At 27.8% G+C, this 26,695-nt stretch overlaps 2 protein-coding genes and 1 long non-coding RNA gene across 4 annotated transcripts in view; 1 reads left to right on the top strand and 2 right to left on the bottom strand.

The window, feature by feature from the left end:
- The window catches only part of LOC123265901 (angiotensin-converting enzyme), a 57,996-nt gene extending 32,779 nt beyond the window's left edge, over nucleotides 1–25,217 (top strand). Inside the window, exons 11-13 of the mRNA XM_044729868.1 lie at nucleotides 8,455–8,595; nucleotides 19,743–19,909; nucleotides 25,041–25,217. Coding sequence (XP_044585803.1) covers nucleotides 8,455–8,595; nucleotides 19,743–19,909; nucleotides 25,041–25,189 — 457 coding nt within the window. The 3' untranslated portion in view covers nucleotides 25,190–25,217. The remainder of the gene's footprint in view (nucleotides 1–8,454; nucleotides 8,596–19,742; nucleotides 19,910–25,040) is intronic.
- On the bottom strand, nucleotides 127–23,295 carry LOC123265928. Of its 2 annotated transcripts, XR_006509700.1 has the most exons (4): nucleotides 23,285–23,295; nucleotides 20,635–20,642; nucleotides 5,441–5,448; nucleotides 127–294 (listed from the first exon to the last, which is right to left on the bottom strand). It is a non-coding gene; the product is annotated as an uncharacterized LOC123265928 (long non-coding RNA). The 2 variants fall into 2 exon arrangements; XR_006509699.1 differs by lacking the exons at nucleotides 5,441–5,448; nucleotides 20,635–20,642; nucleotides 23,285–23,295 and adding exons at nucleotides 13,585–13,589; nucleotides 14,566–14,576.
- Nucleotides 6,308–7,825, bottom strand: LOC123265918 (proline-rich protein 4-like). Its single transcript, XM_044729902.1, has 2 exons — nucleotides 7,692–7,825; nucleotides 6,308–7,569 (listed from the first exon to the last, which is right to left on the bottom strand). Exons 1-2 carry the CDS (start codon nucleotides 7,701–7,703, stop codon nucleotides 6,415–6,417), a joined length of 1,167 nt encoding a protein of 388 aa, XP_044585837.1. The 5' UTR covers nucleotides 7,704–7,825; the 3' UTR covers nucleotides 6,308–6,414.
- Nucleotides 25,218–26,695: the final 1,478 nt, after the last annotated feature.

The following is a 26,695-nucleotide window of genomic DNA, read 5'->3' as shown; positions in this document are numbered from 1 at the left end:
TTTAAACTTAAAAGTTCTTCATGAGGCTTTAAAAACTGCGTTAAATGCCACCAAACACGAAAAAATCGGTTCATTCTTTCAAAAGTTATTGCGGTTTAAAAATTCGAAAAATAGTGTTTTATTCAACTTCTAGCAAATTTTTGAGCTCGGAGAGCTCAAAATGATACGAAAATTATATTTTTGAGCTCGAAGAGCTCAAAATCGTAATAAGTGTAGGTTTGTGCGCTTAAGTATGACATGAGCGGGAAGTTGCAGGGATGGCCTTTAGGGTCAACCGTTTTCCTAATTTTTTTACTAGGAAATTTTTAAATTATCCCATTATTAATAATATAAATCGTGCGTTCAATAGGAAAGTAACCCCATGAAAAAAGTTTTCTGATATGAGTTGATTTAATCACACAGAAAATAAAATTAAAAGCCGGTCCCTATGATTGCAGCTTTTCATTTCTCTTCTAAACAAAGAAGTTTTTCGAAAAAAACGATCTGCTACGCAATAGATATTTTAATTATCTATTTAATAGCAGAGCGTTTTTTTAGAAATTCTCTTTTGTTTAAGAGAAAAACATAAAACTACAATTAGCTTTATCATCACGAGTGCAACAAGGATAGTACCGTTTCTTGCCGTGAGTGCGACGCGAGAAAAAGATGGGATCGGCACTTAAGGGTAAATTTTCTCCGTTAAATAAAATCAAAATAAAAAGTGACTCTCCTAAAAATGTAAGGAAACAATTTTATAATTCAGTGCCCTTCCTCGGAAATTTTTAGCATTCTTTGATCAAAAAATTATACACTACCGACAGAAAATTTCCGGACAAGATGAAAATTTATTAAAACGATTATTAAAAGTAAAATAAATCAAAAAGAAAGTCAATGACACACTTTGTAAAATAAAATAGCATTTTCTTTATAGATCAAGTTAATTTGTTTATGTATCATATTTAAATTAAAAAGTAAACAGGAAGGTTGTCCGAAAATTTTCCATCGGTACTGTATATAGACGTATTTGACCATATTAACTATGATAAGGCTAATTTTTATGCCAAGCTATATCAAAATTATAAATCAATATATCAGGCCATATTACGAAATTTTATTTGGGAAATTTAATTTCCTCAGCATTAATAAATTTTTTAATTTAAAACATCATCTACAGGTTAATATGCTTTATTAATTATTCGTTTGCATTGTGCCTGAATTAAATACAGTCATAAAGAAATAGAATTGTCTGAAGAGGTCTTAATATTTATCTTCAGTATCTTTGAGATCGAATCTCATAATTAATCTTAATCAACATAACAAAAATATACGGAGAAAAAATATCGCTTTCATCACTGAACACTATCATGATTATCACGATACTTATGAGACTACACTTTATATGCAAATATGTTCAATGCACTGTATCACGATGATCACGATGCACATAGATCCGGTCATCGTACGTTTGTATCTCTTTAGTCACGATAGTGTTTCCTTGGTGTAATATTCTTCCGAGTCCTACGTATATAGAAATTCCATAAATAATTTATTTCATATTTGTAACAATTTTGCTTTAAAAATGATGGTCATTTATAAAATAATATGCTGTTAATATACATTAAATCAATAAATAAATAATTTTTTATTCGTCTCAATAAACATTCACGAGTAATTTAATTAAGAACTTGGTTGGGAATAATCACTTGCTATACTTATTGACAAATTCACGATACACTTGAATCGTATTAATCAGGATTCGAAGCTGAGAAAAATAATGAAATGATTTTGTACTCATCACGATACTACGTTTACGACCCACTGGATAGCTTCCAGAGCGAAAATTTTTTTTTCCGTGTAATCCTCTTCTGAATTTATTGTACCGAGGATTGCAAAAAACGATGACGCTTTTTTTAGAGTCAGTAATTAAGTTATTAAAAAATAAACAGGATTGCTATATATACACGCATAAAATGATTTTGTTGAAATAACAAAAGACGGGATAACTAAAACATTTGTTCTGGTAACAAATGAGTGTAGTTACAGCAACAAATCCATCAGTTGCTGTCACAAAATGATTTTGTAGCAATAACAAAACTAATTTGTTGCTAAAATATTTTCCAAATCAGCTATAGCTGATTATAGCATATTTTTAAATCATGTATTCACTTTATTACTTTAACAAATTGTCTTTGTTACTCCAAAAAATTCTTTTCATTATTTTAATAGAATAATTTTGCTGTTTCAACAAAAAAATTTGTTATACCAACTAAAGTATTTTGTCGAATCAACTTAAAGATTTTGCTATAGTAACGAAACTGTTTTGTTGTTATAATATATCAATAACTTGTTATAACCTAAATTTTGTTATTTTAACTAATAATTTGTTATCCCTATGTTAATAAATTCATTTCTTACCACAACATATTTTACGTTATCTTAACAAAATTTTTTTCTGCGTGATATAAAATCATTAATAGTAAAAGACGCAAATTTACGTCAAAACTTTTCTAATTATATAAAATTTAACTATAAAAATTGATTTTAAAATAAAGATATGTCAATTACAAAATTTATTTTATTTAAACATATCGCGTTACTAAAACCATAAGGATGTATCTCAAAATATACGCCCTTATGGTTCCGCAGAACCATAAGGGCGTATAAAAAAATTTTTTTTGCTCCAATCAATGTAAAAATGTTGAAAACATTAACATCTATGAAAAAAACGAAAAAAAAAATTTTTTTTGTCATACGCCCTTATGGTTTTAAGAAAACATTTTTCTAAAACCATAAGGGCGTATCTTGTTTTTTCGGTTTATTGTCAATTATATGTCAGAGTAAGAAAAAAACTACGAAGGTAATAGAAATTATCACTTTACAACTTAATTTATGTCAACAAATATTTATTTAAATGAAAAAATTAAGAAAAAATAAATTCATCAAGGTATTAATCCAATGCCATCGTAAGGATCATCTGTGTCTAAGATTATAAAAAAAAAAAGATTTTTTAATTTTTTTTTAATATAACTTGATAATAATAAAAAAATTCATAAACTATGATCATGGTTGAAAATTAAACTTTGATAATACCAATGATATTTTGTCGGACGGTGCTTGATGTACAAAAATGATTTAGGTCATCAAATTTGCTTCAAGATATTGGTATTAAAGAATCATAGCCATTCTCAGGAACAAAGTTCTTTTTGAATGACTTTTTTAAAATTACAGTTCTAAATGGCTTACAAAACTATTTTGTTAATTGTAAATACATCTGAAGTAAAAAAAAAATCAATTTAGAAAAACTTTGAGGCTAAACTTATTAACTTGAAGACATATTGCTTGTTTTTACGTTGTTATGAATTTATTTTTTCTTAATTTTTCATTCGTTTTTTTACTTCAATAAATATTTGTTGATATAAATTAAGTTGTAGAGTGATAATATCTATTACTTTTGTAATTTTTTTTCTTACTCTGACCTATAATTGATAATAAACCGAAAAAACAAGATACGCCCTTATGGTTTTAGAAAAATGTTTTCTTAAAACCATAAGGGCGTATGACAAAAAAAAATGTTTTTCTCGTTTTTTTCATAGATGTTAATGTTTTCAACATTGATGTACAAAATTTTTACATTGATTGGAAGAAAAAAAATTTTTTTTCTCCCCTCCGGGCGGAAAGCGTCAATTTTCCGCCCGCTGCGCTAAATGAAAATGCCGCTTTCCGCCTCCGTCGAGGAGAAAAATAGTTTTCTCACCACGGGCAGGAAATAAGAAAGCCTCAGATCACATGTTTGTCGACCTCGGCTTCGCCTCGGTCAACAATTACATGTAATCTGAGACATTTCTTATTATCTAGGTAAGAAAAATACTATTATACGCCCTTATGGTTCTCCAAAACCATAAGGGCGTATATTTTGAGATACGCCCTTATGGTTTTAGTAACGCGATATGATACCCTCAAAAGGCACAAATTAAGGTCAAGATCTTTTTAATTTTACTAAATTTAACTTCAAAAATGCTTTTGAGCATATAAATCCGCCCGAAACAATTTTTCTTTTTCCCTTAATTATATAAATTAAAAAAAAAAATGGATTGATTGTTTTTAAATATAATTAGATATGATCAAGCTTAAATCGAGCCTTATCAAGCCTTATATGTCATATCTTCCCATCTAATCATTCAATAGAAAATTTTTTTCACGCACACTTAAAATCCAAAATTTGTATCTCAAATTCTTGATCTAAAAATAACGAGCGTTATTCGTCTTACTACAGTTTCTACCGATTAATAATCAATTAATTGTAATTAATCCTTCATATTAAGGATTACCGACTTCCTTCTGAGTACAGAAGCCTGCTTTATTCGCCGCGATAAGCTCCAAAAGTTCAGAAACTCGCCACCGCGTAATAATGGCGCTTTAGCTCGACCGAAAGAAGTCCCTCTCACTTTCAATTTCAAGCGTACTTAATTTTTTACTCTCGCTAAGAAGAAACGTAATCCGACATTGAATAATGATAATATAACACCGAACAATAACAGTAAAATTGATATTATTTATGATTAATTATTATTATGTTATTATATTATTTTATAATGGATTATTTGTTTGTTTACCAAGAAGCTATAGGTGAAAAATTGTGAAATCTATTGTTTTGTTTGGGCATATCCATGTCATGAGAAAGTACGCCGGCCTATTTTTTTATTTTCCTTTCAATAGAAACAGTGATACAGTGACACACACTCGTAGGCTGTAATAATTTGCAATACGGTACGGCTTATCGTTGTGGGTGGAAATTACGAGGGATAACTATTATTATTGCACATTAAACTAGTGTCACACGATGCACAGCCACCCATGGAAACACGTCAAAAATAATAATTATTAATACAAGTATTTTAATAATAGTTTCACACGGTTGTCATACTTTGATTATTGCAAAACTTTAAATAATATTTTTTATTTAGCGATTTGCAAACTATTTGAGCTTTAATGAAAAAATATTTCCACACGGTGTTAATGTTTTGAGAAAGTTAAATAAATAATTATTTTCTTAACGTCAACTGAATGATAAATCACTGAGTTAAGAGTTAATAGTTAATCAACCAACGGCAAGATAATTAAAATCTATTGAATAACATCCTTAAAAAAATATTGTGTCACTGTTTTGACAGCTCGATATATGCGATTAATTTCATCCAGTAAATATATACATAATAATAATAATATTTGCCTATTGACCGCAGACTAGACAACTCTTACTTTCGCATCTCGGTTTATCGATGTGTCTTATTGCATCCATTTGCTTGAATTACGACATTACATAATTCACACTTAGTCGCTCTCCAATAAAACGAAAACATATAAATAAAATAGAATTTCTCTACCGAGACTTTTTATATTTTTTTAATCTATGCTAAAAATGTGTATCCTCATTCTTGGATCTATATATTTTCTTCAGGACTTTTATTTCTTTTATCAATTACAAATTTTACTTTAAATGAATAAATTCAATAGATGAAATGTAGGATATGTAAGCAAATCATGTTTTTTAATAATACGTGCCAGCAATTTCACTTGTACTGCCAGTTTACAATTTACTAGGTCAACAAACAAAAGATTAATCGGTAAAGAGAATTTTAATGTTTGCAAACTGAATAAATTTTTAATTTTTATCTTTTTCAATAGAAAGTTAAAAAAACAAAAAAAAAATACCAAAATTTTTAATTTTTTTTTTTTTCAGTACACGAAAAAATAAGATGACACTGAATATCATCCCAGATTATACTCAGTGATATCTGGATTATACTCAGTGTAATCTGGATTATACTAGCTACTATCCATGGATGATATCCAGTGTCATCTTGTTTTTTCCGTGTAGAAAAATAAAAAATAAAAAAAAAAATACCAAAATTATTGCAAAAAAAATCAATTTATTCAAAAATTTTTCAATTAATTGATTTTTATTTTTTTCGTAGCAATTAATGTAATTTTTCAACCAAAAAAGCGTGTACAAGTTCTTGAGCTAATTGATCCACTAATTTATAAATTATTTAAAAAAAAAATTACTCTTATTTTATATTTTTTTATATATCTAATTCTTAAAATAACTTACCATTTTTTCCAACAATTAATTATTATAAATAAAAAACCTTAGTACTAAAAAATAAAACTCAAAATTTCTTATTTAACAATCTCATATTATTCACTATCATTACAAAATAATTACAATAATATTTATAATTTATCCTCAATAATATTAATATTATCAATAAAAAAAGTCGCTGGTAACTGACAAATACTTGTAAAAAAAAAAACCATTAATATATATAAATTATAAAATATTATTTTCAGGTAACCGTTGTAAAACGCGCGAACCAATTATCAAAAACCTAATTAAATAATAATAATAATTAAATTATAAACCGGTTCGGCGTTCTAGTGGTGATAATCATGTTCGAATCCCCCGTGGTGTTCATAATTTTCATACCCATAATGTTCTGGGATCTGATGATGTTCATGATGATCATGATGTTCGTGATGATGAACCGGAACGGGGTATGGAACCTTAACGGGGTAAGGAACAGGCTTCTCCACCGGAACTGGAACGTGCTTCTCAATGTGGACCGGGTAGGGCCTGTCGACTGGAACCTTAACAGCGTAAGGAACAGGTTTCTCAACGGGGTAGGGGATGTGCTTCTCAACCGGGTAGGGCGCTGGAACAGGGACCTTAACTGGGTAAGGAACGTGTTTCTCTACCGGGTACGGAACTGGTCTGTCGACTGGAACCTTAACTGGGTAAGGAACTGGCCTGTCAACGGGATAAGGTACCTTCTTTTCAACATGAACTGGGTAAGGTTTGGGAACTGGAACTGGGTAAGGTCTGTCAACGTGGACCTTGTAGGGAACATGGACGATCTTTTCAACTGGGTAAGGTTGGGGAACGTGAACTGGAACATGCACTGGAACATGGATCTTCTTCTCAACTGGGTAAGGTTGGGGAACTGGAACCTTTACTGGGTAGGGGATGTGTTTCTCTACTGGGTAAGGTTGAGGAACGAGGACCTTGACGGGGTAAGGTCTGTCTACTGGAACGTGCACCGGAACATGGATCTTCTTTTCAACCGGGTAGGGCTGGGGCACGTGAACTGGAACCTTGACGTACACCTTGACCGGGTAAGGGACGTGTTTCTCAACTGGGTAGGGCTGTGGAACCGGAACCTTAACTGGGTAAGGGACGTGCTTCTCCACTGGGTATGGAACGTGTTTCTCAACTGGGTACGGAACCGGAACGTTTTTCACCACTGTGACGTGCTTAACATGATGTTCACCGTGATATCCACCACCGTATCCGTCAAAGTGGTCGAAATCGAAGTGGTTCAGGTGGTGGAACCCTTCGTGTCCGTGTCCGTGATCGTGTCCGTGTCCGGCACCGATTTCGTAGCCACCTACGTCGTAACCGTACCCGTATCCCAAGCCCAGGATACCACGCTTTTCGTTCTTCTTGGAGGTGGTTTCCTCGGCGGCTGATGTCTTTTCCTCAACTTTCTTTTCTTCGGCAAATGCCGCTGACGCCAAAAGGCCCAACACTAACTGTAACATTAACCGAAATATTTTATTAATTAACTTATTTTAGGGCACTTTACTATTCACTTCACGAAATTGTACGAATAAGGTCTGAGGTTTGGTGTGTGTCTGAGTAAGTGTGTACGTACCAAATACTTCATATTGGATTTAGTTAATGTGTCCGGGTGAGTCCAGGAGTGAACTGGATGCTGATTGCCACTAGTTATGGGCCTTATATACACGGCACACTTTCGCCTTCGTTGAGGAGGGCCAGTCGGGACTGCTGCCCCCCAACTTATTCACCCGGACGCTAATACGACGTACCCCCACGGTCCGCGATGTTGTTTACTTTTTTTTTTTAGACTTTTACGTGTGTTAAAATAACACATTTTGTATGTGGTAGGAATTGTTCGAAGGATTATTTATACTTTGATACTGCCAACAATCATGACAACAAACTGGTCATTGCGGATATTTTATTATCGATTATTCCATTTCGCGGTGACACTCCTACGTCCTAATGCTGTAACTTTACTTGTATTTTATTATATGATATTAAAGAGTACTTATATTAATTGCTAACTGTTGAGTGAGCTAAGTTTTAAATAATGGTTACATAAATTTTGATGTTCCAAGAGAAATTTTTATTTTGTGAGGATATGCTTGTTAAGGATCACTCAAACTGGATATGGATATATCATGCGATAATTCGATGTAATTAACTCAAAGTGTGATGATGTCTTTTCACATAATTGCTTTCACTGGAATTGAGTAAGGTGTTATCAAATTTGGGTTGTTTTATTTAAGGAATTGAGAATTATAAATTTTATTTGCTGTTGAAATGTAATGAAGTTAAATTTTAAATCGATATTGATAGTTAATATTTATTTTGTGTTTGGTTTTTTTTTGCAGGAACTTTGTGGCTGGGGTATTGCAGTTTCAACTTTATCGAGGTCTATGCCAAGCCGCAGGCCAGCGGTCACCCAATGATCCTAGGCGACCGCTTCATAAGTGCGATTTTTACAGAAGTCCTCAGGCTGGACGTGTTTTAGCGTAAGTTTTTTTTTTATTTGTTGTTATTATAAATTTTTAAGTATATCTGTTTTAAATACGATCTATAAATTTTATTAAAATAATAATAATAATAATAATTTTATTAATCATTTTTTGATAAAATTTTTTAATAATAAATTTTAAAATTAAGTGCAGATTATTATTATTATTATTATTAACTTTTGTTAAATAACATTAATTTATTGATATTATAATTAATATATAATATTTATATTATATTATTAATATAATTATTAAATAAATAATAATAACAATAATAATAAAAATAGTAATAATAATAAATTTTAAGATTAAGTGCATATTATTATTATTATTATTATTATTATTAAATTTGATTAAATAATAATAATAATAATAATAATAATAATAATTTTATTAATCATTTTTTGATGAAATTTATTAATAATAATAAATTTTAAAATGAAGTGCAGATTATTATTATTATTAAGTTTCATTAAATAATATTAATTAATATACAATATTAATAATATATTATTAATATAATTATTAAATAATAATTATTATAATAATAATAATTTTATCAATCATTTTTTGATAAAATTTACCAATAATAATAAATTTTAAGATTAGGTGTAGATTATTATTATTATTATTATTATTATTATTATTATTATTATTATTATTATTATTATTCATCATTATTAACTTTAATTAAATAATATTAATTTATTGATATTATAATTAATATATAATATTAATATTATATTACTAATATAATTATTAAATAATAATAATAATCATCATAATCGCTAAAAATAAATAACTGATGGTTATAAATATGAAGAAATGAGGTGGGAAAATAGTCAGTACAAATGCAGCAAACAATAAAAAAAAACGTTCCTTCGTAAAAAAGCAGTCAAGTCGCTCACCTCGTTTTTCTATGGGAAATAAATTTACATAATACACAAGAGCCGTGATTGCATCTTATTTCTTCAACGTGTATAAAGTATATTCGTTTTAGTTTTTAAGTATAATTAGAAACTAAAGAATTTCTTTTTTTTTTAAATTCTAATATTTCCAATATTCCTAAGAATTTAATTATTAAAAAAAATTTCAATTTTGAGAATTTTAAATGTTAAATTTCATTCGGAAATAAAGTCTCGTCTAAATGAATTTTTTTTGTTAGAAAGAAAGTGTAACTCGTTTAAATGATAATAAAAATAGAAACACACATGCTGATGTTGATATATATAAATATAAAACATACATATAATAGTAATAGAAAGAATATAAAGAAGGCTGTTGTAAGGACACAAATGACGTATTATAACATAAATGTGAAATGTACCACGTAACTCAGTTAAACAGAATGCAAGTGAGAGGAAACCAGAACGACTAGCAAGTCCTCGACATCGAAACGTATTAACTTTGGTAAACTAAATATAAACATATATATTAATGTGCATACATATTTATATAAATCCTCGATTTATGCTAATATAAAATAATTATTTCACTGCATGATACATTTCATTGTGTAATTAACGTCCATTTTATCGTAACATCTCTTCGTTGATCGTAAGCTTTACATTCAATAAAAAAAATGTACATTTTTATTCGTCCTAATATAAGGTTGTTTTATCAATTAAATTTCAAAATTTGCATCTAAATGAATGTCAATGCGAGTAACGAAAATATATAATACTTAATTAATTTATTCTGACGTTTCACTTTTACTCAGAATCGTCACTTTCTCGTCGCAAATAGATTAATTAATAAAAATCGATATTAACTACTAATTTATTGATTTAAGAAATTTTTTTTCTGTCATACAAATCTTTTTTTTATTATTTCAATAATTGTACGAAAAATTACACAATTCTCATTATTATTTTTTTTTTAATTATAAATTTAATATTTTAGGATGAGCTTTAATAAATTATTAAATATAAAATTTAATGACACTGAAATTAATAAACATAAGAACATTTTTAATAATTAAAAAAAAATTCATGTTTAATAATTATAAATGCAAATTTAAAAAATTATTTTTTTAGTACTATTTCAATTGATAATAAAAAACAGCGTGTTAACCTTATTTGTCTCGAGACGATCATAAGTGATGCAACGAGCCGTTCTGTATACATATATTTCAGTTTTAAATACATATACTTTTCATATATTTATATACGAAGCTATAATATGCGGTAGGAACATTGTAGAGAAAAAAACACACTACAAGTTACATTTGTTGTTGTACTGACATTATCTTCTGTTATTGGATTTTATATTGACCGGAGCCGAAGTTTATATGTGCATCGTACACCGACTAGACAGCAATCACCGGATAATCCTACTCGAGATAAGAGTTTAACTATCCGTACTAAATATTTAATGACTCAACTTTTGTTGTCGTTAATTTCTGATCGTGGTTTCAAGCATCCAGTCACTAGCGGATAGACTAAGAGTGACTAATTTGGTAAAAATCGGCTGGTTAAAAAATTTTCGTACATAGTTGTAGTCGTGATGAAAACTGGAAAAATTACAGTTTCAGATTGTAATTATTACAGATTTTATAAGAATTACATTGTAGAATGTAATATTTACATTTAAAGCTCTGAAAATTAAATTCAAAAATTGAATTTAGAAAAATGTTATTTCAAACTGGAATTTTTCTAGTTTTGATTACGGCGGGACCGATTTTACATTTTATACAGTAATTATTCCTGTTTTCTTTTTTTCCGTGTTATAATTTTCATTTTTTTGAACGAAATTTCTATTTCATTTTATTGATATTTTTTTTTTGAAAAATACATAAAAAAATGAACAATAAAAAAAAAAAGTTTGATATTCATTAATAATTATCACAATTTTAACAAATTTTCAAATAAATTTTTTAGAAAATTGTGATATTCAACTTTATTTTTAATTGTTCGTTTTTTTATATACTTTTCAAAAAAAAATATATCAAAAAAAGATAAAATAGAAATTTTATGCAAAAACATGAGAGCCAAAATTTTTTCCAACTTTTGAAAGCAAAAAAGCTATCGAAATCTTCATTTTTCTCTTTCACGACATTTTTGATCATGAATGCGCCGTAAAAAAAAGCAGAATCAAAAATAAAATTTGAAAATGTTAATTTTTCACCTAGTTAAGGCTCAAAATGGGTTTGACCCCGCTTGTAAATAATAACCTTATTTTTAAGCAGCTGTAACTACTAAAACATTGAATTTACAAAAATTTAAGAATCCAAAATTGTAGAGGATTAAATTTTCTTTAAAATATCACCATATACAATCTAATAACTCCCAAAGTTATCAAAATTATTGCCAAAATAAAAAATACAATGCTCAAAATTATTTTGATAAATTTTTTAATAAAAAATAAAATTCTTTCCAAAAATTTTCTTTTACGAATTAATCTTACCATTAAAAAAATTTTTTTATCAATATAATTGAAAATAAATATTTGGATGTTTCACAAAATGTTATTTAAACAAATAAATATAAATAAGACATTCTAGGCAGCGTCTTTATTAATTTATAAGACAACTTAATGGTCACTAATATTAAATTGTCGGATAAATTAGACAAATTAGACAATTACTAAGTAAAAAAATTCACGGCGAAATTTTTTTATTTTTTTCTAAAAAAAATTCTTTTAATTCTCCTTTTTTTAAGGGACAAAAAATAATACAAGATTCTTCATTTTTATTTTATCGGAAAAGTTTAACTAAAATTAAATACTTAAAATTTTTCTCTTCTAATAATAATATAAAATATCTTGTATATTTTATTTTTTATTTTTATTTTATTTTATTTCAATAAACAAACCCAACAGCCTAGGCCATTAACAGGGTTAATAATACAATTGTTAGTACATAAGAAAAATAAATTTTTGATGTATAACAAGATGACTTATAGCTAGCATAGTGATTTCATTCATTTTCACTCATAAAAATTGCTGAGTAATTATTGCTTATTACTTATTAATTATTACCTATTAAAACTTACTTATTAACTATTAATTCATAATTGCACATCTTTAACGCCACTTAGTTGCTAGTTTGCCAAGTAACGCAGTTACATAGCCATTAGGACAATTCAACATATCAAGTGCAGGTTCCCATTGATAAAAGCGATTCACTGTATTAGAGATGCGATATATTGGCGCTGCCTGTGATAAGTTAGATTTAGCAATAGGTATGTACATTGGAGTTTGATTTCTCATACCTAAGACTGGTATCTTAAATTTAAACAGTGTTAGCAATTGAGGACAATCCACCAAGTTGTTAAATAATTTAGTTGCAAAGGAGAATTCCGCACAGATGCGTCTTTCATCGAGAGTAAGATATTCGCATTCTTTGCATAGCGTGAGATCTGCAATTCCCCGAGCCGGATAAAGTCCAGTTTTTTTCCAAATTAAAAATTTTAAAAACTTTCTTTGAACTCTTTCAATCTTAGTGGACTGTCCTGATTGAGTAGGAGACCATACTAGCGAAGCATACTCAAGTTTTGGTCTAACAAATGTATTATATAACAATTTAATGGCATTAAGATTATTAAAGTAAAAGATATTGATCGCGTTGTGGGCTAAAGCTTGTAAAAATAAATATTAAAAAAAAAAAAACTAAATATTATTACAAGAAAAAAATGATTATGTAGCCCGTAAAAAACAAATTCTCCTCACATAACAAAGAAAATGAAAAATGTCTGGTCTCACATAATAAAAATAATGAAAAAATGACAGTTATTACGCCGGGTAATAGCTAATAGCACACATGAAATATTAATATTTAAAAAAGACGTAACAACTCTCGCTGATCTGGAGGAAAAGAAACCTAAAGTAAAAAAAAAAGTTTCCATCCAGCAAACATAACACTCCCGTGCATATCGTACATAACAGACCGATTACTCGTCAGTGCATTAAAGCGAAAGAAAATTCATGATATCACTAAAATTCTATGCTTTGGTCGCAAATCTTGCCAGCTTATAAATACACAGGCACTCACACTCTCTTGCAAAATACACACATGTTTTCCTGTAGTCAACAGCCTAAGTTAACAAAGTTAAAACTTAGTACATTATCAAGTCCATATGTGAGTGTGTGAGTGTATGTAAGCGATCCGATCCTCAACTATGGTAAACTCTCGCCAGTTACGGTTCTATGTTACAAAGTACTATTATGTACTATTGCGAAAGCCTATCACATTGATGATCGAAAAAAAAGTCTGTCAATATAAAATATGTGTATTGGCTGCTACTTATTCTGATTTTAATTTCCTATTCATTCATTTGTTCATTCATCCAATAAATAAAAAAAAAAGTTTGGAAAATCCAAAATTACACGCCTCATAATCTGATTTTACATAATAAAATTGATTAAAATAAAATACAAAAAATACTTTTAAATCTTTCGCGCCATTGTCGTCCACCCAGAAAAAGAAAAGGTACTGCGCATGTATTGTAAACGAACCTTATTTACATAGATATAGATATACAAACGATTAGTGGATTTTTAGTTTATTGCTAATTATAAATAAACTACATTGAATTAGACCGTGATCTTCGAACGGACTTAGTTTTAAATCATACTGAAGCGTATAAAAAATAAATAGACTTGATCAGTTAAGTTTTTCGGCAGTTATCGTGACCACGCCAGTTTTTATACATACATTTGACAGCCGGACGTCCACGGAATAATTTTTTTAAACATTTTTTTTATTTATTTAAAAAGCAAAATTTCTTTTTAAAATGTCATAAGTGTTGAAACTAGTGTTTTTCCATTACATTTCTGTGTAAATATTGTTCTACAAGTGCGATAGAAATTAAATAGAGACAATTTTAGTTCAAGAAATCGCTGGATTTTTGTAAGGCGAGTGTAGAGCACAACCTCATCTGCTTCGCTTATGAGGCATGCAATATTAAAGTACATTTGGATTATTTAAAGCGAAACGCTGGTCATAGAAAAAAGCGTGGTATTGATAACACGGAAGAGCAGGGTTCGAGCCCAGGCGTTGTCAAAAAATGCATCTCTATAATAAAAGACTGAATAAATTATTTTTAAGAGTGTAATTATTATTATTACTATTGTTGAAACTTTAATAGACTTAAATACTAAAAACAAACTAAAATAAAAATACTAAAAAAAAAATTAGTGTTTTTTCATGACATTTATGTGTAAATATTGTTGTACAAGTGCGATAGAAATTAAATAGAGATAATTTTAGTTCAAGAAATCGCTTGATTTTTGTAAGGTGAGTGTAGAGCATAACCTCATCCGCTTCACTTATGAGGCGTGCAATAATAAAAATAAAAATAATAATAATAAAATACACCCGATTTTTAGCAATCGATATTGATAAAACGTATATACATGGGCTTTCTAATATCCTTGACGTCGTTTTGAATAAAAAAATAATTATACTGTTTTTATAAAAAAAGTAACGAATAAACATAAACGGCGATATGTGTACTACAGCGATGCTAGTAACGCAATCAATGGTTCAGAGTCCCGTAGTTACACCGAGTTGCGAAATTAGACGGCAAGGCAGACAGGAAAGTCCCGATTTCGCTGTTACTCTCCATCTCCATACCGGAAATTATAAGATCGATTAATTGCACCGGGGATTTGGTAAAAACATTCCGTAAAACTTTTTCACCCGCTTGGCATTCGCCGATCACTGTTCTCACGGGTACGATTGATCTCAGGATTGATCAGTGCAACCATTATTCTGGTAATTACACCCCACGACATTTTTAGACGCGAGACAAGATTAAGAAACTCCTGGTGTTAATACTTAGCAATCCAGTTAGCAAATCCATTCATTCCTCGGTGCTTTTATGTTTTATTTATCGGCTATTGGTTCCTTATTTGCTGAACGTTCTCAGAAAATTTTTTTATATCATCAAATTAAAATTATTTTCTTTGATCAAGAATTTTTTTTTTGCTTAGAAATTTTTCTTGCAACTATTTATACAAAAAATGTATTGTGTTCTCTATATTACATTACATTATTATTTCATTATACTTTAGTTTTACCCTTAAGTAGCTACAATATAAAATTTTGGATTTATTAAAATTTTATAAGAAATCAAAGTTGTAAAAAATTAAATTTCATTTATAATAATACCATACTTGATTTTTTATTTAAAAAAATACCCAAGTTATCGCGAAAAATAAAAGTAAGATCATTAAAAATTTTTTTGGTCATACTTTAGTATTATTTTTGATAAATATTTACAAGTGGTGTCAACCATTTTAATTTTCATTTTTTTGAACGAAATTTCTGTTTGATTTTAATGATATATTTTTTTTTTTTTTGAAAATTACATAAAAAAATAAATTTAAAAAAAAAAAATCAATTATCACAATTTTAACAAATTTTTAAAAAAATTTATAAATTTTTTAAATACATAAAAAAATGAATTTAAAAAAAAATGAATTATCCCAATTTTAACAAATTTTCAAAAAAATTTATAAATTTTTTAGAAAATTGTGATATTCAACTTTTGTTTAATTGTTCGTTTTTTGATATACTTTTCAAATAAAATATATCAAAAAAAGATAAAATAGAAATTTTATGCAAAAACATGAGAGCCAAAATTTTTTCCAACTTTTGAAGGCAAAAAAGCTATCGAAATCTTTATTTTTTTCTTTCACGACATTTTTTTATCATAAACCCGCCGTAAAAACAAGCAGAATCAAAAATAAAATTTGAAAATGTTAATTTTTCACCTAGTTAAGGCCCAAAATGGGTTTGACCCCGCTTGTAAATAGTAACCTTATTTTTAAGCAGCTGTAACTACTAAACCATAGAATTTACAAAAATTTAAGAATCCAAAATTGTAGAGGAATAAATTTCCTTTAAAATATCACCATAAACAATCTAATAACTCCCAAAGTTATCAAAATTACTGCCAAAATAAAAAATACAATGCTCAAAATTATTTTGATAAATTTTTTAATAAAAAATAAAATTCTCTCCAAAAAGTTTTTTTACGAATTAATCTTACCATTAAATAAAATTTTATATCAATAAAATTGAAAATAAATATTTGAATGTTTTACGAAATGTAATTTAAACAAATAAATATAAATAAGACATTCTAGGCAACGTCTTTATTAATTTATAAGACAACTTAATGGTCACTAATATTAAATTGTCGGAGAAATTAGACATTAATTGATAGGCGATATCAAATAACATCTATTTAAAGTCATCACTCGAACATTATCTCATTTGCTGGCAAGTTTCCTAGATCAGACTTTCTACCTTACCAGGTATCAAGTATTAGGTATGTTGAGTTGAGGATTAATCTATAGCCGAAGGCATTATTCTTAGCATAACGTGACCCACCGTACACTTGACCTTTCAGAGTAATCTTTTATGTATGTATATAAATTCTCCGGGAGTTTTTAACACTCAATCCACTCAATATTCAATTATTACATCACATTTCATGCACCTTGCGTCTTACATCTTGTTATTATTTAATCTCTTAACACAATAATAATAAATAATAAATGTTCATTATAAATTATTCAATATTTTTACCGTCAAAGGTATTATTATTTGTTTAACAAATACTTACACTGGTTTATTTTTCGAGAGTCTTTGTATATATAAATGTTATATCAACTGCAGCTTAATATATATTAATAAAATGTGAGATTAATTTATTATACATTTACATCCTGTTATATCATATTATGATTAGAGCGTTTGTTTATAGCGGATGCAATATTTATTTGAAATATATAAAGACTTGATTGAAAAAACATTTATTTGCAATTAAGCTCTAGATCTATTAAATAATAGACTGAGTGGTTTTTTTTAATTAATTGAATGGAAATCGTGTTAATTTACGTTTAATTAATGTGTAAAGAAAGTCTTGCGACGGTGATTTGCTAGAAGAAATCGAGTGGGCAATGTGGTCATTTGAAAGGAAATTTTATTATCTACAGCTTTGGTCTCTTTTTAAATTTTTTTAAGAATAATTTTTAAAAGTTATAGTCATTTTAAAAACAGTCTCATATATAATAATAAAAAAAAAAATTTTGATCATGATAATTGTATTTTTTGTAATTTTGAAGGAACTATTGGAACAATTGTTTTTAATAAAATACTACTTTAAAGAAAATTTAATTTTATACTACGTTAATATCTTATGAAATTTTTCTAAATTCAATATTTTACTAGTTATAGCGGCTTAAGAATAAAACTAAACTATAATATTACCAAAAATACTGTGATTATATTATTAAGAGAATAAGCAAAATTTTGTGGCCAGTGTACTTATATGATAAAATGGGTTTTTATGGTTAAATTTGGTATCATTGGAAAAGTCTTGGCCTAGAGTTGTGCCTTTTCATGGTTTCATATCATTCTCACCAATAGTCAATTTATGATGATAAGTATTTAGGCTGCATTCAAAAATGCTCTATCTCTGAATACATAATTAAAAAATGACCTCGTATCTTTTGAACTATTGAAATTTTTAAAGATATAAGCTCATCTCGATGTTACACTCATCAAGACCTTTCATTTGAGTACCCACATCACTTTTTCATATATTTATATATATATTATATATAATATATATACATTAGGGTGTGCAAAAATGTAACTCCCGTGGAGAACCTTTTAAAATTGGAATTTTGAGTTCCGCTTTTAAAAGCAGCTGTATTTAGGCATTTTCTAAGATATTTTAGGGTGAGACGATAAATTTGATTTTCATAGAATTTTTTAGCAGGAGATTTAATTGGGCACTTCTGGCCAAATTTTTAATTTTCAGCGGAAGTGCCCAAACTAAGCTCCTGTTAAAAAATTCTATGAAAATCAAATTTATCGTCTCACTCCAAAATATCTTAGGAAATGCCTAAACACAGCTGCTTTTAAAAGCGGAACTCAAAATTTCGATTTCAAAAGGTTCTCCACGGGAGTTACATTTTGGCACACCCTAATATACGTATTATGTATATATGAAAAATATATCAAAATGCATGTGGGTACTCAAATGAAAGCTCTTGATGAGTGTATCATCGGGATGAGTTAATATCTTTAAAAACTGTAATATTTAAGAAAGTACAGTGCAATTTAACATAATTAAGAAATTAGTTTGTATCTTGTGAACTATTGACATTCTTAAAGATATAAGCTCATCCCGATGTTACACTCATCGAGACCTTTCATTTAAGTACCCACATCAATTTTTCATATATTTCATATGTTTATATATTTATATACTTATATATATGGAAAATATATGAAAATGCATGTGGGTACTCAAATGAAAGCTCTTGATGAGTGTAACATCAGGATGAGCTTATATTCTTAACAACGTCATTAGTTCAAAAAGTACAGTGCAATTTAACAAATACTTTGTGAACTATTGACAATTTTAATGATATAAGCTCATCCCGATGTTACACTCATCAAGACCTTTCATTTGAGTACCCACATCAATTTTTCATATATTCATATGTATTATATATATATATATATATATATATATATATATATATATATATATATATGTATATATGAAAAATATGTCAAAATGCATGTGGGTACTCAAATGAAAGCTCTTGATGAGTGTAACATCGGGATGAGCTTATACCTTTAAAAACGTCAATATTTAAGAAAGTATAGTGCAATTTAACAAAAGTCATTATTTAATAAAGCAAAATTTTATTTATTTATAGTTCACAAACCACGGCAGTCACATAGTGACTGCCAGGTTGCTGGTTATTTTTATTTTTTTTTTTCGCTACAATTTGGAGAATTTTTTTAAACACACCAAATTTAATGCTATTGGAAAGTGACTGAAAATTTCTTAAAAAAAAACTTTTTTCAAATTATAATAATAATTTCACAAAACCATTTGTGAATAAAAAGTAATTTATCTACAGGCATAACTTAAAATGACAATCTTTGCATACTTAAAACTACGCGCGGAAAATAAGGACTCATCGGTCACTTTATATTCATAAAAAAATAAAAATTAGCAGGTATAGCAAGTATATACTAGAAAGTAGATGGATTTTAAAATTCGAGCGACTCATATATGTACGGACTAGCTCCCGAGAATAGTACGAGCGATACTTATGCTTCGAAGTAATACATCTGACATGAAATAAGATAGACCGATTTTCACTTGCAGAAGATTGATGGAGAAAGGATCCTCGAGACCGTGGCAGGACACACTCCAAGAGGCGATCGGTGAATTTAGATTGGACGGTGACGCACTCAGAGAATTCTTCAGGCCTCTGGAGGATTGGCTGAGAACGGAAAACCTCAGAAGCGGAGAAGTCATCGGCTGGTCTTACGGTAACCACTAATATATTATAACACTATTAAGGTAAAAGCCCCAATATATGATCATATACTGGTACATGATCATATATTGGGGCTTTTACCTTATATATTTATTATTATCACATCATTCAACCCATAAATATTAATATAAAATGTATATAAAATTACTTTCCACTACATATAATATAATAATGAAAGGATAAAAACTTAACATCTTCCGGTTTATTATGTCTGGCCGTTTTATGTTATTGATCATTGATCTCTAACGGATTTCCTTGTAATATATCCAGATTAATATAATATTAAATAACATCTGATCTTTGATTCCATACGCCTCAGATTTGCTACCATTTTTTATTTCTAAATTTCTAATCTCTAATACTTGAGAAACTCATAACATACAAAAAAAAAAAACATTCTGGCCACAATACGCACCTCAATTATATAAATTGTAAGAAAATTACCTCAAAATTGACACACTAATCAAAAATATTTTTTTCTACAAACTTTTTAATATTTTTATAAAATTTTCTTGAGTGTTTTTGTCGAATATTGTTATTAGAAAATTTTTTTAAGATAAAATAAGTTTGAAATTCGTAATCTTTAAAAAATTACGGAAAAAATGAGTACCCGCAGCTGCAGATCGGCGGTAGGTCGATTAATCGATTAATTGATTAATAAAATATTAATGCGCTTTTCATTGAGAAGCACTGTAAGTTAATAGGCGTTATGGGGACTTGTTGAACTCGGAATTTCCTGTTCTAGGTCGCAGTACTCTTCATTTTTCAAAATAAGAAAATATTTTTTTTCATTTTTCCAAAATCAATTTTTTACTACAAGATCTTGAAGTTTAAAATGAAATGATATATATTTTAATAATTTTTTTCGAAATTCATTTTTAATTCAACATATAATTAAAAAAAAAAAATTTTTATGAATTTTCTAATCTTCATATGAGAATTTTTTCTCTATAAAAATAATAAAAGTTTCTAATAAATTTCAAAAACAATTTTTCTAAGCAATTACTGTCTTTCTTTAAAATTAAATCACATTAAATTTTATTAAACATATTTCCTGGAATATTGAATAGATAATCTAAAACAAATTATCAAACATATAACATCCATATAAGCAAGCGATCTCAAAGCAAAAAAAATGAAACATGAACCAAACATAAACCATATGAAAATTTTTTTTTTTTTATTTTTTCAAAATCAATTTTTTACTAAAAGATGAAGTTCAAATTAAATGATATAATTTCAATAATTTTTTTAAAATTAATTTTTAATTCAACATATAATTAAAAAAAAAATTTTATGAATTCTCTAATCATATTATCACAATTTTTTCTCTATAAAAATAATCAAAGTTTCTTATAAATTTTAAAAACAATTTTTCTAAGCAGTTGCTGTATTTCTTCAAAATTAAATCCCATTAAATTTTATTAATTATTAATTCAACATATAATTAAAAAAAAAATTTTATTGAATTTTCTAATCTTAATATGATAATTTTTTCTCTATAAAAATAATCAAAGTTTCTTATAAATTTCAAAAACAATTCTAAGCAATTACTGTATTTCTTTAAAATTAAATCTCATTAAATTTTATTAAATGATTTTATTAAAATGATATTTCCTGGAATATTAAATAGATAATCTAAAACAAATTAACAAACATATAACAACCATAATCAAGCAATCTAATAGCAAAAAAAAAGAAACATAAACCAAATCGCTTGATACCCGTCAGAACTTAGTGATTTTACAATGAAATTATAAACACGAAAAAGTTTATCAATAATTTGTATCGGTTTAATATCCTGAATCCCGGGATATGCCGGCGCTATTATATCGAATCCGTGGGATTGAGTATTATTACGAAATGGGTGTAACGAGAGCGAAAGGAGCCTCTTACATTAACATTATACTGCTGTATAGTAGACGGTAGACGGCATTGCACTAGTACATGTACTGGTACAGTGAACCGTACAGTAAGAGTTGTAAGTAGTAGGGTACAAAACCCCATACTCATACTGCAACCTGATACCTGATATTCTTTCTCAGTATATATTCATATTACATTATATTAATACGTCCGATATCTAACACACCGACAAATTCTTTCGACCCTCCCGCTTCTTGCATCTATTAAGATTTTAGGTTCAGTACCAAGAAAAAAACAGATACTGTAATGTAACAGTGCACAAGGCGTCTTATCTGGTCTTTTCTGTATTGAGCTGTAGCTGTTTATAGTTAAGTACATTTGTATGTGTGTTGAATCGTGAGACACGTTCGACGTCTTAGGTCGCTCTTATTTCCATGGCTGGTTGCTCTTTGTTTTGCTCTCACGACACACTTTAACTCACTACACTCAGTCTTTACATATATTTATTTATTTATTCCGACGTAACATATTTAACGCGAAACACCCACTGAGAATTTTTATTTACTCTTCCATCGGTCTATATAAGAGTACGCTGGATTCAAGTTGTTCTTTTTTGTCTAGCTTTTTATGGATTTTTTTTATAGCTTCCCATGGATTTTTATTGAATTCTGTCTCTTAGAGTTTAAAAGTTATAACAAATGTAGAAGTCAGGTTGAAAATCTACACAGAAAGAAAAATTTCTTGACTGGTGAATAAAATTCTTGGCTTAAAAAAATGTTCGAATGCCTGAAGGAAGACCGAAGTTGTGTTGGCCGAAATAAAAATTTTTCGAGAAATTCTATTCTTGGTGGAAGTAATTTTTTCTTAATTCAAATTATCATAAATACTTGATACAATAAATTGCACGCCTCATAGCGCGAAGCGCGTGAGGTTGTGCTTTATACTCGACTCGTCAAGGTCAAGCAATTTTGTGATCTTTAAATGTCTCTATCACAACCATATTACACTTATACAATAACATAAGTAGATGTACACGGAGAAAACACTTAAATTAAATCATCTTTTACTTTCTAAAATCATTTCATGTAGCTATTTTGAAAAAAAAAAACGTTTTGAAAAAAATTTTACGTGGACGTCCGGATGTCACCCCATTTTGGATGTACCAATGATTACTCCCGAACAAATTAATATTTCAAGACCGGACCTTTTTTATTAGTTTACGAATGCGATGAACTGGGTCCGTATTTCATATCAGTAGCCTAGTTTACGTATTTTTTTTTTTAAATTTAATTTTTATTAAAATTTATTACGATATAACCGTACAAAGACAAACGAATTTTTCTTATTTGTCACGTGAAACTATGGCGCCACTTGATAAAGCTAGATTTTTTTAGACTGCGTGCGCATATAACAAGAAAAAAGGGCGCTGATATTTAAAAAAAAAAAAATACTCTGTAAGAAATTATACTTAATTATAATTTTCTTTTTTTTTATCAGTTACACAATTTATTTTTCCTTAAAAAATGAATGAGCGTTATGAGGCGTGCACTTTTGGATTTTCCAAACTTTTTTTATATTTGATCAAGATTTTTAGATACTTTAAAGAAGCAGCGCCACCTACTTCAGCTGAGAAAAAAATTTTCTCACCTTGAGAAAATTTTTCTCTTTACACTGATAGAAGGATTTATTTGTATTAAAAAAGATTTGTTAATAGTTAACAAATCATTTATTAGAGACCACTTTTTAGTATTAAACAAATATTTCTTAGTATTTAAAATGATTTGTTTGTATTTAATAAATCTAATATTCATTTATTAAATATTAATAAATCTTTTTAAATACTAAGAAATATTTTTTAAGGACTAAAAAATGGTCTCTAATAAATGATTTGTTAAATATTAACAAATATTTTTAACTATAAACAAATCCTTTTATCAGTGTAATATTTGATACCCATTTTATATTATTTTAGCGTATAATTATACATATAGAATAAAAAAAATTGATGAAATATTATTTGATCTTGCCATTTGACATGTTAATCAATGAAAATATTAATGAAAATTTATTTCTATTTTTATATTTAATTTTTTGGAGTAAGAGAGAAATTTTCTCAAGACAAGAAAATTTACTTTTATCAAGAACTAAATTTTTTGGAGCAAGAGGCTGAATTTTCTCAAAACAACAAGATTTTTTTGACTTAAATAATTTTTCTTGGATTAAGATGTGTATTTCTTAAATCAAGAGAATTAATTTTGTTAGAATAAATGAAACTTTTTGTCAAAAAAAATTTTTTTTGCTCAAGACAATTATTAGGAAAAAAAAATATTTTTTTGGCTCAAGTAAACCTTTTTTTCTGTGTATGCATAAAATGTTTTTAGAATTATTTAAAGATAAAATCATAATGGTCTATTATAAGGTTTATGTATGGGAAAATTAAATAACTTATGGTATTGTTAGTCAGAAAATTTAACTCTTTACAAATATTGTCTCTTATAAAATTTTCCTGCATTCAATATTTTAAAATTTATAATTCTTAGAAGATAATTCTTCAGTAAAATGATCAAAAACAAAATTTTGATTATCATAATTGTAATTTTTGTGACTTCACAGAAACTAGTTAAACAAATTCATCAACTAAGGCACTATTAGAAAGAAAATTTAATTCTCTACAAATTTTCTCTTATAAATTCTCGCTAAATTCAATAGTTTAAAAGTTACAGCCATTTTTAAAAAAGACCGATATAATGGCTAAAAAATTTTTATTATATTAGACTTATAATTGTAAAAGAACTAATGGAAGAATTGCTTTAAATAACGCACCAATAGAAAGGAAATTAAATTATCTCCAACTTTGGTCTAGTAAAATATTCCTAAATTCAATATTTTAAAAGTTTTATCGCCATTAATACGCTTGAGAATGAATTTTGGCTACAAATAAGGAACAAATAAAAAATATTGAAACAAATAAAAAAATTTTCTCATTCAAAACAATAAATAATAGCGTGTATCTCCTCTCGAAGAACGTAATTCAGTATGTAGAAACAATAATAACAATGAACTAATTTTCATGGGATCAGCGATTACACATAACATTTGTTTATCTTTTACGTATTTGCAAATCTTTTTGATTTACGACACCCGCGATACCATGAGAAGAAACGATTAATTAATAGTACATCACGTAGTGTTACAGAACAACATATAAGATACATAACAGATGGAAATAATAGTTAATTTATGAATGTTAATTTCAGACGGTGACTACTGCAAGCGGAGCATTGAAACAGCCGGTCTTCAAGTCTACGGAGCTGGATTCTACAACAGTGCTTTCTCTGTTTATCAATATTCGTTAACAACTTTCCTTATCACGTTTTCATTAATTGTTGTCACTGATATTTTTTAACTTACGTTTTTATTTGTTTATTTTAAAATTATTAAGTTATTTTATTTAAAAGTATATGTATGTGTATTTAAATAAATCATTTTCCTAAAAAAAAAAATCAAGTTTTTATTTAAAGATAACAGGATCAGTAATTCGAAATGCAAATCAAAGTCAAGCACGTATAGCAGGAACGCGGAAAGAAAAATAAAAGCATCGGTACATATAAATTAATATGTTATGTATATATAATATATAATATATATGAACGTTAAATGATGTATATGCAGATTGCGTATAATCGGCTGTCGATCAGACCGAGCTTGTCATATTAACGAGTCTTTAGAGACTTCATTTTCAAGATTCAACATCTCGATAACATTCTCTTCACAATACGCACCTCAATTACCGCGTAATTATATACATTGTAAGAACATTGCCACGAAATCAGCATATTAATTAGAAATATCGTTCTTAGAAATTTTTTTTGACTATTTTTATCGAATATCTTTGTTGGAGAATTTATTGAGATAAAATAAGTTTGAAATTCGTAATCCTTGAAAAATTACGAAAAAAATGAGTACCCGCAACAACAGATCGGAGGTAGGTCGATTAATCGATTAATTGATTAATAAAATATTAATGCGCTTTTAATTAAGAAGCACTGTAAATTAATAGGCGTTATGGGGGCTCGTTGAACTCAGAATTTCCTGAACTAGGTCGCAGTACTCGTCATTTTCCAAAATAAGAAAATTTTTTTTTTTTTATTTTTTCAAAATCAATTTTTTAATAAAAGATCCTGGTTCAAAATTAAATGATATAAATTTCAGTAAATTTTTTTGAAATTCATTTTTAATTCAACACATATTTCGATATATAATATTTATATTTATAAAAAAAAATTTGATGAATTTTCTAATCTTTATATGACAATTTTTTCTCTATAAAAGTAATCAAAGTTTTTTATAAATTTTAAAAACAATTTTTCTAAGCAATTACTTTCTTTCTTTAAAATTAAATCCCATTAAATTTTATTTAAATGATTATAATGATTTTATTAAAATGATATTTCCTGGAATATTAAATAGATAATGTAAAACAAATTAATGAACATATCGCGTTCCAGATGCCATAAGGGCGTATACCGGCAAAAAGTCCCGGTGAAAAGCCATAAGGGCGTATAAAAAATTTTTTTTCGGGAATCAACGTAGTTTCATCTGAAATGTGCAGAAATGCAAAAAAAAATTTCATACGCCCTTATGGCTCCCGGGACCCATCTCGGATGCCATAAGGGCGTATAAAAAAAAATTTTTTTTGGTAATCGACGTATTTTTGTATGAAACGTGTAGAAATACAAAAAAAATTTTTTCTCATATAAAAATTTTTTTTGGACCTAAAAAAAAACAGAATTTTTATTATACGCCCTTATGGCATCCGAGGTGGGTCCCGGGAGCCATAAAGGTGTATAAAAAAAAATTTTTTTCGGGAATCAACGTAGTATCGTCCGAAATGTACGGAAATGCAAAAAAA

Source organism: Cotesia glomerata, linkage group LG5 (genome assembly GCF_020080835.1).
Source record: "Cotesia glomerata isolate CgM1 linkage group LG5, MPM_Cglom_v2.3, whole genome shotgun sequence".
Taxonomy (NCBI): Eukaryota; Metazoa; Arthropoda; class Insecta; order Hymenoptera; family Braconidae; genus Cotesia; species Cotesia glomerata.
The sequence above is the reverse complement of the archived record's forward strand: the minus strand, read 5'-3'. Positions and strand labels throughout refer to the sequence as shown.